Source organism: Melopsittacus undulatus, chromosome 18, assembly GCF_012275295.1.
Source record: "Melopsittacus undulatus isolate bMelUnd1 chromosome 18, bMelUnd1.mat.Z, whole genome shotgun sequence".
Classification (NCBI taxonomy): Eukaryota; Metazoa; Chordata; class Aves; order Psittaciformes; family Psittaculidae; genus Melopsittacus; species Melopsittacus undulatus.
The window spans coordinates 2,150,781-2,161,889 of NC_047544.1; the positions used below are offsets into that span (position 1 = coordinate 2,150,781).

Consider the following 11,109-nt stretch of genomic DNA (forward strand, 5'->3'; position numbering starts at 1 on the left):
CGCTCCAGGCTTGGGGAATTGTGGCTGGGAACGGCTCATGGGGAAGGAGCTGGGGGTGCTGATGGAGCTGAGCATGAGCAGCTTGTGCCCAGGCAGCCCCCAGCACCCTGGCCTGGATCAGCACCAGTGCAGCAGCAGGGCCAGGGCAGGGATTGTCCCCCTGTGCTGGGCACTGGGGAGGCTGCACCTGGAATCCTGTGCTCAGCTCTGGGCCCCTCACTGCAAGAGGGACCTTGAGGGGCTGGAGCGAGGCCAGAGAAGGGAACGGAGCTGGAGCAGGGCCTGGAGCACAAGGGATGGGGATCGGCTGAGGGAGCTGGGGGGTTCAGATGGAGAAGGGGATGCTCTAACAGGGGTCACTGGTGGCCGTGGCAGTGCTGGGGAAGGGTTGGACTTGATGAGCTCAAAGCTCTTTTCCAACCTGGTTGCTTCCATGATTCCATGCAGGATGGAGGCTCTGCTCTTCACCCCCATAGCAGTAGGGGGTGAATCCCAGCTGGCAAAGCAGCAATTCCTTCCAATTGGTGTTGAATTGATCTCAGCTTCTCATCCCTGAAGGGCTGAGGCTTGAGCTGACCCCAGCATTGAGCAGAGGGGAGCTGGTGGCAGGTCACTGTCTCCCTCATCAGCCTTCCCATTGCCTAAAGATATTCCTGTGTTCCTCACGTCAGGAGCCAGCTCCTGCCTATTGAATCCCATTTTATCACTTAAAGCCACTGAGTCATCCGGTTATGGGTCGGGATGAGCGCTGCTCCCTGTGTCCCACTAACCCATCCCATCTCCAGCTGCTCCAGATGTGATGGAGACACCTTAAAACAGGGTTGAAGTTGGTGGGAGCTGAGCCCTAACATCAACCACCCATTGCAGGAAGGGTTTATTCCCAGGTTCTATGTGCTGCAGCCAAGGAATGATGCTTATCTGCGCCTCAGGGGTGGGAACAGACCCAAATCCCTGCTCCAGCTCCCAGCGCTGGTTTGTCCATCCTAGGCAGCAGCTGGAGAGGTTTAAAGCGTGAACATTTCCCTTATAGGGAGGTGCTGAGGACCGGGAGTCTTGAAATCCCACACAAAGCAGGGATTGCCCCCTCCTTTATCCCACATCCATCAGCTTTGCCTGGGGGATTCTTGGCGTTCCTGGGAGCATCCCAGGGCCGTGGCCACCCTCCCGATGCTCCCAAGCACCGGCAGCTGGATTGGCTGCGGTGGCCAAACCTTTCCTTTTTAGGCTGCACGCCTGCTCCTGCCTGCTTGGAGGCTTTGCTGCTGCGGTCCCAGCTCCGAACCGGCCGTGCCGACGCTTCCCATCCATCCCCACTGCGGTGCCGAGGGATCCTGCAGGGATCGGGAGCTTGGAGCTGGACCCGTCTGTGCCTGGTAAACAGCAAGGATGGAAAAGCAGCAGGACTTTGTGCTGTGGAGCAGGGGGTTGGGTTGGTTTGCACCCATTCAGGAGGGTCTTTGGGGTCCCCTCGGGGTCCATGCAGCCCCCAGCATATCCGTGCTCCCTCCGTATGGAGCCTCCAAGCACCAGCCTTGGAGGATCTCCATCCATTCCCATTATTGCTTCCCCCCCATTGGGTTTGGGGTTAATTTTGCCTCTTTTATTTCCCCCAGCATGTCATATATGGCAACCTCCTGCCTGGGTGACCTCATGGTTGGCAGTGGACCAAGGGAACCGGGTTGGGATGGGAGGTGGCAGAAGGTTCCTCAGGGCGTGGGGTTGGGATACACCACCCAGTGCACATCCAGGGGACAAATCCAGCCCCTGTGTGCTGAGGATGGGGATAACCGGGACCCATGGGGGGGTTGTTGTGAGCTGGTTGTGCTGGGACACACCATGCCCCTGTCTGTTGGGGCTGGGGAGGGGGGGGGACACTCTCATGTCCCATCTGGTGGCAGTGATGGGACCCTGCAGCTCCTGGTCCTTACCTTAATGTCCCTGCCCTAAGCACAACCCAGACCCTATAGAGCAAAGCAGGAAGCAGCCGGGGCACCCTGTGCCTCAGTTTCCCCACCTGCAACCCAAGCCCCATAGCTCTGGGTGGTGGCTTTGGGGCATCAATCCTGCTCCCCCCCCCAGTGTCCTGGGTGCTCAGGGAGCATCCCCATTGCCCTTAAAAAGGCAGACAATGGCTTGGCAGCTGCTGGTTGGCCTCTGGAAAGGCCAAAGCTGCATCTGCAGGGCTGGAGGTGGCTCCATCCGTGCTGCATTCGGGACAGGAGACAGGGAACAGCACCCACATTGCCCCTGGTGGGGATCCAGGCTCATCCTGCATCCAAGATCCTCCTTTGGAGGAGGTGAGCATCCACAATGCAGCCACCCTTGAGCTGAGGATTTGGGGGTTTGGGGGCACCAGAATGGGTTCAGAGAGAGGGAAGACCCCATCCCAAAGATGCTGCCCATTGGGGATAGGGGGAGAACGAACCCAGGAGGAAGTGATGCTCCAACCCAATGCATTCCCATCACCTCGGTGATGCCAAATCCCCACCCCAGCTGTGGGGTGTCCCCCCTGACACCCGGATGAGGTTTTCCCCACGTTGTCCCCAGGACCCAGGCATGGTCCCACCTCCTCTTTGCCGAGCCCATCACTTATAAGGGCTTGAGTCTCTCTTGCTTATGAGCACGGAGCATAAAAGGAGCAGACTCAGGGCTGAGTCCTCGCCTCCCAAGTGCCTCCACATGGCTTTTGTCTTGCAATAATTAACAGTGCTGGGCCCGGCCACCAGCCCAAGGTCAAGTTAATGAAATAAAGCACCTTATATGGCCATAAGGCCAACACACCATCACTGAGCCTATTTAGGGTCTTTGTTTAGGCAGGACCCGCCTCTGAGCCTTCACGTATTTATTCCAAAGGCTCATCGGGATTCGGTCCCAGAGGAAAGGAGCCCTCGCCTCTGTGGTGAGTACAGCCCAGCCCCTGCATCCCCTTTGCCTTGCAGGACAAGCACCCCAACAGGGTTTTGGGGTGCCCCAGTGTTGATGGGGGGGACCCCGGTTCGCTTTGCATGGCACAGGGATGGTGCCAACCCCAGCACGACCCCGCAGCCAGGGGGTTCCATGGAGGTGGCAGAGCTGGGATGTGGCCAAAGCGGGTCCTGCTCTGCCAGAATTCCTTATGATTTGGGGGGTTTTTGGGTGTTTTTGCCTTATTCCCTCTGGATTTGGGAGCGCATCCCAAGGAGGGGGACACCCCTTGGGATGGTTTTTCCCATTTTTGGGAAAGGATGTGAGGGCAGAGCAGCAAGAGGCAGCCACGATGGGACTGGATGAGAGGGCATTGCCTGCCTTCACCCTGCCTGCTCCAGGGACACGGGCCAGGCACAGCCACACCGGAGCTCCCATAGGAATGCTGCTGCTGGGCAAGCACAGACGGGAGCTTTGGCACCTATTTTGGGCACTGGAAAGATGGAGAAGCAACAGAGCGGAGCAGCACGCATGGGGAATGAGCATCACCCTGATCCCACCATCACTGTCCCATTCCCAGCTTCATCCTGCTCTCAGCTTCATCCTGATCCCACCAACATCATCCTGCTCTCAGCTTCATCCTGATCCCACCATCATCATCCTGCTCCCAGCTTCACCCTGCTCCCAGCACCATGCTGATCCCACCATCATCATCCCATTCCCAGCTGCATCCTGCTCTCAGCTTCATCCTGATCCCACCATCATCACTCCCCTCCCAGCTACACCCTGCTCCCAGCATCATCATCCCATTCCCAGCATCATCATCCCATTCCCAGCATCATCATCCCATTCCCAGCATCATCATCCCATTCCCAGCTGCATCCTGCTCCCAGCATCCCCAAGCCAGGGCTGGACCCAGCAGCTGCCCCTCTCCATGACCACCAGATGCTTCTGGGGACCCATACATCCCCACAGCCTCCATCCCTCCTGACACCCAAACCCGGACACGGTGCCACGTTTCCCCCCTGTCCCCCCAACCCTTTAACCCCCATTTAAGGTGTTTCCCCCCCCCTTGCCCCAGCTTTTCCCCCCAGGTCCCCCCTGACCACCAGCAGCTCCCGGCCCCACCATGTGCGAGGAGGAAACAACCGCCCTGGTGTGTGACAATGGCTCTGGCCTCTGCAAAGCCGGGTTTGCAGGTGACGATGCCCCTCGCGCCGTCTTCCCCTCCATCGTGGGGCGGCCCCGGCACCAGGTTGGTACCCGAGGAGGGGAGCAGCAGCCCCCATCCTGCTTTAATCAATGCCATTAAGCTAATGAGGGCATCTCTTGCTGGCATTAGGGTGTCATGGTGGGCATGGGGCAGAAAGACAGCTACGTAGGCGATGAGGCGCAGAGCAAGAGGGGTATCCTCACGCTCAAGTACCCCATTGAGCACGGCATCATCACCAACTGGGATGACATGGAGAAGGTGAGACCTGGACCAGGATGGGGGGCTCGGCCCTGGCTGCGGTTTGGGGTAAGACCCCCCAATTCTTTGCCTGCCTTTAGATCTGGCACCATTCCTTCTACAACGAGCTGCGTGTGGCCCCCGAGGAGCACCCGACCCTGCTCACTGAGGCACCCCTCAACCCCAAGGCCAACCGGGAGAAGATGACTCAGGTGAGCCACCGGCATGGGGAGGGATGCTCTGGAACCATGGGATTTAGGGGTTTAGGGAGCCAGTAGGGGCTGGCACAGAGCAGAGGAGCCAGTTGTGAGGGATGAGAGGAATGAGTGATGCACTCCTGTGTTCACATGGACCCACCGCAATGATCCACCTACTTTCCCATTCAATGCAATGACCTTTGTGGTTTCCCATGCATGGGTTGGGGTGGGATGTGCTGGGGACCCCCATGCTCCCCCCTAACCCATTGCTGCTCTCCCCCTTCCAGATCATGTTTGAAACCTTCAACGTCCCCGCCATGTACGTTGCCATCCAAGCTGTCCTCTCCCTTTACGCCTCCGGCCGCACCACCGGTGAGTAGGGCACCAGCATCTCGAGGACCATCTGTAATGGGGAAGGCACCAAGCTCCAAGCCTCTTCCCTCACATTCCCACCCTTCCCAGGCATCGTCCTCGACTCTGGGGACGGCGTCACCCACAACGTGCCCATCTACGAGGGCTATGCACTGCCCCACGCCATCATGCGCCTTGACTTGGCTGGCCGCGACCTCACCGACTACCTCATGAAGATCCTCACCGAGAGGGGCTACTCCTTCGTCACCACCGGTATGGGGCCGGGGTCTGGAAGGGATGGGGGACCCCAAACAGCACCAGGCTGAGCCTGTTCCCCATCACCTCCCGCAGCCGAGAGGGAAATCGTGCGTGACATCAAGGAGAAGCTCTGCTATGTGGCCCTGGACTTCGAGAACGAGATGGCCACGGCTGCCTCCTCCTCCTCGCTGGAGAAGAGCTACGAGCTCCCCGATGGGCAGGTCATCACCATCGGCAACGAGCGCTTCCGCTGCCCCGAGACCCTCTTCCAACCCTCCTTCATCGGTGAGTGCGACCCGAGTTGTCCTGTGGTCCCATAGGACGTGGAGGTCTTGGTGCTTCCAGGGTCATGGTGGTGCTGCCAACCCCATGGTGATGGCCTTGGTCCCATGCTGGTGCTTCCAACCCCATGGTGATGACCTTGGTCCCATGCTGGTGCTTCCAACCCCATGGTGATGGCCTTGGTCCCATGCTGGTGCTTCCAACCCCATGGTGATGCCCTTGGTTCCATGCTGGTGCTTCCAACCCCATGGTGATGACCTTGGTCCCATGCTGGTGCTTCCAACCCCATGGTGATGACCTTGGTCCCATGCTGGTGCTTCCAACCCCACGGTGATGCCCTTGGCCCCATGTTGATGCTTCCAATCCCATTTTGATGCCTCCAACCCCACGGTGATGCCTTTATCCCCCTGATGATGCTTCCAAGCCCCTGTTGATGCCTTTAGCCCCATGTTGGTGCCTCCAGTGTTGTGTTGGTGCTCCTGACCACATCCCCACCACCCCACCAGCAGCAACCACCTCCCATAGGCGCACCACAGCAGCATTCAGGCCTCTCCCGAGTGCTTTGCACCCCAAAATGAGGGGGTACAAACCTCTTCTGTGGGGCATGGCTGGAGGTGAGGGTGCTGACAGCCCCCTTGCCCTCCAGGCATGGAGTCAGCCGGCATCCACGAGACCACCTACAACTCCATCATGAAGTGTGACATTGACATCCGCAAGGATCTTTACGCCAACAACGTCTTGTCCGGCGGCACCACCATGTACCCTGGCATCGCCGACCGCATGCAGAAGGAGATCACAGCCCTGGCTCCCAGCACCATGAAGATCAAAGTAGGTGATGGTGATGGTGATGGGGAGCAAACCCATGGCCACCACCACCCCAAATCATCTCGTAGGGCAGGTTTGGGGGTGGGTTACCTTATACTGGGTTATGGTTACCTTATACTGGGTTATGGTTACCTTATACTGGGTCATGGTTACCTTATACTGGGTCATGTCCCCACAGATCATCGCCCCACCGGAGCGCAAGTACTCGGTGTGGATCGGAGGCTCCATCCTGGCGTCCCTCTCCACCTTCCAGCAGATGTGGATCAGCAAACCCGAGTACGACGAGGCCGGACCCTCCATCGTCCACCGAAAATGCTTCTAAGCCCCCTTCTCACCCCATGGTGGCCCCAACCACCCGGCTGGGGCCCCCTGCTCCTCCTCGGTCCCCACTGCTCCTCCCCACCGCGCATTAAAGCCTTTTCTCCAGGTTCTGGCCCTTTTGTGGGAGGTTTTGGGGTGCTGGGGTGGGAGGGGGATGAGGGTAATGGGGGGGAGAGGTGGGGGACCCTCTACCTCATTGGTGTTCATCTTCCTATGGTGGTGCCCTGATGTTATGGTGATGGCCTCAAAGGTCTCTTGGTGCCCTTGACCCCATGTTGATGCTTCCAACCCCATGTCAATGGCCTTGGCCTCATGTTGGTGCCCTCAATGTCACACTGATGCCCTCAACCCTGTGTTGATGGCATCCTGTGCCAATGCAGCTGACCCCAATGTCAGGCTGATGCCTCCAACCAGGTGTTAATGCCCTTGACCTCATGGTACTGCCCCCAACTTTGTGCCAATGCCCTCGATCCCATGTTAGTGACCTAAACCCCACTTTGGTGTCTCCAACCCTATTTTGATGCCTTTGACTCTGTGTTAGTCACTCTGGCATCGATGCCCTCAACCCCATATTGATACCTCCCACCCCATATTGATGCCCTTGTCCCCACGTTAGTGCCCCATTGTTGTGTTGGTGCTACTGACCCAATGTTGATGCCCTTGACCTCATGATGATGTCCCCAATGTCACACTGTTGCCCTCAACCCTGTATTGATGCCCCCTACCCTATGCCAACGCAGCTGACCCCAAACCCAGGGTGATGCCTCCAACCGTGTGTCAATGCCCTTGATCCCATCTTGCTGACCCCAACCCCATTTTCATGACCTAAACCCTATGTTGATGCCCCCAACCCCATATTGATGCTCTCAACCCCATAGTGATGCCCAGAACCCCATATCGATGCCCTTGACCCCATGCTGGTGCCCCCAGTATCATGCTGACAACCTTGACCCCCAGTACACGCAGTGGGCGGGCTCTAATTTGCTCCTCCTTCTCCCCCCCCGCCTTTCCCGCGCGGTGACGTCAGGGCGCGCCAACGCACGCCGCTCGTCACCACCTCATTAGCATATGCCGCGGGAAGGCGGAAGCAGTGGCGGGATGGGGCGGTGCGGGGCCGCCCTGCGCCTGGCCCTGGAGGGGAACATCGGTAGCAGGATGGGGGGGACACGGCACACAACGGGGGTCCCCCGGGGTGACGAGGTGGCTTTTGGGGTGCGGGGGGGTCCATGGGGGAGGGAATGGGGGGGGGTGTGCGGGATTGGAGGGCGTTTGCGCAGCCTGAAACCTCTGGGGCTCTAATTGAACGTCGGTGATGGATTGTTATTGAGGACCCCCCCCCTCACCCTGCGCCCCCATCCCCGTAGCCGTGGGGAAATCGACCTTCCTGAAGCTGCTGGGTGCCACCTTCCCCCAGTGGCACCTGGTGACCGAACCGGTGGCACAGTGGCAGAAGGTGCCAGCCCGCGGCCCGGCGCAGGTAACGGGACCGGCACCGGTTGCATGGCAGCACCGGTGGGCACCGCGCCGTGGTGGGACCATCAGCACCATGTGCTTTCTCTTACAGGCAGCCGTGAGCTCCAGCAACCTTCTGCAGATGATGTACCAGGAGCCGGCCCGCTGGTCCTACACCTTCCAGACGTTCTCCTTCTTGAGCCGGCTGAAGGCGATGCTGGAGCCGCTGGATGAGCCTGAGAGCCCCAGCCCCGTGCAGGTCTTTGAGCGCTCCATCTACAGCGACAGGTACCCGAATTGGAAGAGGAAAGAGGAGGGATGAAGGGGTTGGAAGAAGCAGTTGAAGGAGGTGATCCTGCCTCTCTGCTCTGCTCTTGTGAGACTCCTCTTGCAGCACTGTGTGGTTCTGGTGCCCTCAATGTAAGGTCATGGAGCTGTTGGAGGAAGTGCAGAGGAGGCCACGAGGATGCTCAGGGGCTGGAGCAGCTCCCGTATGGAGCCAGGCTGAGAACATTGGGGCTGGAGAAGAGAAGCTGTGAGGAGACCTCAGAGCAGCTTCCAGTGTCTGAAGGGGCTACAAGGATGCTGGAGAGGGGCTCTGCATCAGGGACTGTAGGGATAGGACAAGGGGTGATGGGTTCAGACTGAAACTGGGGAAGTTCAGGTTGGAGATAAGGCAGAAGCTGTTCCCTGTGAGGGTGCTGAGGCGCTGGCACAGGGTGCCCAGAGCAGCTGTGGCTGCCCCATCCCTGGCAGTGCTCAAGGCCAGGTTGGACACAGGGGCTTGGAGCAGCTGCTCCAGTGGAAGGGATCCCTGGGTTGGAACTGGGTGTGCTTTAAGCTCCCTTTGAACCCAAACCATTCTGTGATGGTGTTGGCTGTGAAGCTCTCCCACTGCCCTGTCCCCTCTCTCCATCCCATCCCAGGTACGTCTTTGCCAAGAACCTCTCCGAGGCCGGACACTTGCAGCCCTTGGAATGGGCCATTTACCAGGACTGGCACAGCTTCCTGCTGCGGCAGCTCGGGCCCCGCACTGTGCTCCATGGGCTGCTGTACCTGCGGGCGACACCGCAGGTGGGTGCGGTGAGACCCCGCGTCCGGCAGCATTGGGATGAGGCTCCACTCACACCCTGTGAGCCCTTGAATTGCCAAAGTGTTGGGGTTTAACCATAAACGGCAGCTCTGTTCCCATGGGAATGTCAGTGAGGGGTTGGCTATGATCCTAGAGTGGATTTTGGGGAGGGAGGGCTGCAGCATCACCCTGGGATGTGTGATGCCTGGCTGCAGTCCCTTGCATGGGGCTGCTTTTCACATCCCATGTCTCCCATTCACTTTCCACCTCCATATCCTGTTCACCTCTCTCCTGTTTACCTTCCACCTCTCCCATTCACTTCCCATCTCCTCTGCATCCCATTCACCCCCCCCCCCAATCTTTCCCTTTCACTTCCCACTTCTCCCATTCACCTCCCACCTCTCCCGTTCACCTCCCATCTCCTCCACATCCTATTCACCCCCTGTCTTCTCCCATTCACTTCCCACCTCTCCCACTCACCTACCATCTCCTTTGCATCCCATTCATCTCCTGTCTCCCTCATTCACCTCCCATCTCCTCCTCATCCTCTTCACTTCCCATCTCCCCCATTCACATCCCATTCCCCTCTCTCTGGTGCGCTTCAGACGTGCCTGGAGCGGCTGCGGCGCCGGGCGAGGAGTGAGGAGCAGGGCATCCAGCTGGAATACCTGCAGCAGCTCCATGCCCAGCACGAGCAGTGGCTGGTGGAGAAGAGCACGGAGTGAGTCCGAGCCCATCCCGTGGTGCTGCCCCCGGCACATGGACCGGAGCTGGGGTTGGTGTGGGGCTGATCTGGTTTATTCCCTTCCTCAGGGTCCACTTTGCAGACATGAAGCACACGCCTGTCCTGGTGCTGGATGTGGAGAAGGACTTTGAGCACGACGTGGCCGCGCAGGGCGGCCTCATGGCACAGGTGGGAATGGCCAAGGCGGCATCCCAGGATCATGGGATCCTCTGAGCTTCCACCTCACCTTCATCTTGCCATGGGAAAAATCATTTGGACACTTGGTGCAGGCTGGTTTAAACCCCAGCCATCCCAGTGCCATCCCAATGCCATCCTGATGCCATCCCAGTGCCATCCTAGTCACATCCTGGTGCTGTCCCAATGCCATCCCAGCCACATCCCAGGGCTGTCCAGTGCCATCCCAGTCACATTCTGATTCCATCACAGTACCATCCCAGTGCTATCCCAGCCATATCCTGATACCATCTCAGCCACAACCAGATGCTATTCCAGTGCCATCCCAATGCCATCTTGATGCCATCCCAGTGCCACCCTAGCCATATCCTGATGCCATCCCAGCCCCATCCCGGTGCCAAACTCAGTCAGCTTCTCTTTCAGGTGAAGGCTTTTGTGACCATGCTTCAAGCCAAAGCTTTGCCATCACATCCCGACCCACTCTGAGCGGCAGCAGCATCATTCCTGCCCTCCAGTACCCACCTCGAGCCAGCTCCGGCCGCAGATCCCAAAGGACAAGGGCCAAATCCTGGTCCCAACTGTCCCCTTTACTCCTTATTATCCGGGGTGTATTTAAGGCGCTGGCAGTACGGGATGGTTTCAGGGTGAATGATGAGCTCCCTGTGTGCTTTGGGGACCAGGTCATGACCAAGACCCCTTCCCCATTTATAGGGATTCCCTGTATGGATGCTGGAGCCAGGATGCTCCATAAGGTTCAATTCCAATGGGAAATCATTGTGGCTCACATTTAGCTCACACCAGCCCCTGTATTTAGTTCTTTTGTAGATATTTTATGCCCTTAAATTAAAACCTTAAGCTCTTCTGCACCTTGAGCTGCTGGTGGGGAGCATGGGGCCGGGGGGGCTGCAATGGGTGCTGCCCCATGGTGGGAGGACACATTGTACCTCCACTTCTGGGGTGTTTCTGTGACACCAGGGGTGTGGGTCAGGCTGGGATGGGGTTTGGAGTGGGTTTTGCTGGGGAGGGTGGGTTTGGCTCTTTAGGGTGATACCCCCCCCCATCCAGCCATCCTACAACA

At 58.6% G+C, this 11,109-nt stretch overlaps 2 protein-coding genes across 5 annotated transcripts; both read left to right on the plus strand.

Annotated features, from left to right (window-relative positions):
- Positions 1 to 393: 393 nt before the first annotated feature.
- On the plus strand, positions 394 to 6,697 carry ACTG2 (actin gamma 2, smooth muscle). Its single transcript, XM_034070390.1, has 10 exons — positions 394 to 1,373; positions 2,854 to 2,899; positions 3,986 to 4,159; positions 4,247 to 4,375; positions 4,456 to 4,566; positions 4,839 to 4,923; positions 5,014 to 5,175; positions 5,254 to 5,445; positions 6,089 to 6,270; positions 6,446 to 6,697. The coding sequence occupies exons 3-10, from the start codon at positions 4,034 to 4,036 to the stop codon at positions 6,587 to 6,589; spliced, it is 1,131 nt and encodes a 376-aa protein (XP_033926281.1). The 5' UTR covers positions 394 to 1,373; positions 2,854 to 2,899; positions 3,986 to 4,033; the 3' UTR covers positions 6,590 to 6,697.
- A 973-nt stretch (positions 6,698 to 7,670) lies between these two features.
- DGUOK (deoxyguanosine kinase) lies at positions 7,671 to 10,897 on the plus strand. Of its 4 annotated transcripts, none has more exons than XM_034070451.1 (7): positions 7,671 to 7,735; positions 7,953 to 8,065; positions 8,153 to 8,328; positions 8,967 to 9,114; positions 9,718 to 9,833; positions 9,926 to 10,025; positions 10,455 to 10,897. In XM_034070451.1, exons 1-7 carry the CDS (start codon positions 7,687 to 7,689, stop codon positions 10,515 to 10,517), a joined length of 765 nt encoding a protein of 254 aa, XP_033926342.1. In that variant the 5' UTR covers positions 7,671 to 7,686; the 3' UTR covers positions 10,518 to 10,897. The 4 variants fall into 4 exon arrangements, with proteins under 4 accessions (XP_033926342.1, XP_033926343.1, XP_033926345.1 ...); XM_034070453.1 differs by having other exon boundaries at positions 7,713 to 7,788; XM_034070452.1 differs by lacking the exon at positions 7,953 to 8,065 and having other exon boundaries at positions 7,671 to 7,788.
- Positions 10,898 to 11,109: the final 212 nt, after the last annotated feature.

Bases quoted from the DNA above. Each gene is read 5' to 3' on its own strand.
- ACTG2 (XM_034070390.1), top strand. From the start codon at position 4,034: ATGTGCGAGGAGGAAACAACCGCCCTGGTGTGTGACAATGGCTCTGGC. The intron at 4,924-5,013 runs GTGAGTAGGGCA...CACCCTTCCCAG, and splicing joins CGCCTCCGGCCGCACCACCG to GCATCGTCCTCGACTCTGGG. The intron at 6,271-6,445 runs GTAGGTGATGGT...ATGTCCCCACAG, and splicing joins CCAGCACCATGAAGATCAAA to ATCATCGCCCCACCGGAGCG.
- DGUOK (XM_034070451.1), top strand. From the start codon at position 7,687: ATGGGGCGGTGCGGGGCCGCCCTGCGCCTGGCCCTGGAGGGGAACATC. The intron at 8,066-8,152 runs GTAACGGGACCG...TTTCTCTTACAG, and splicing joins CAGCCCGCGGCCCGGCGCAG to GCAGCCGTGAGCTCCAGCAA. The intron at 10,026-10,454 runs GTGGGAATGGCC...CTTCTCTTTCAG, and splicing joins AGGGCGGCCTCATGGCACAG to GTGAAGGCTTTTGTGACCAT.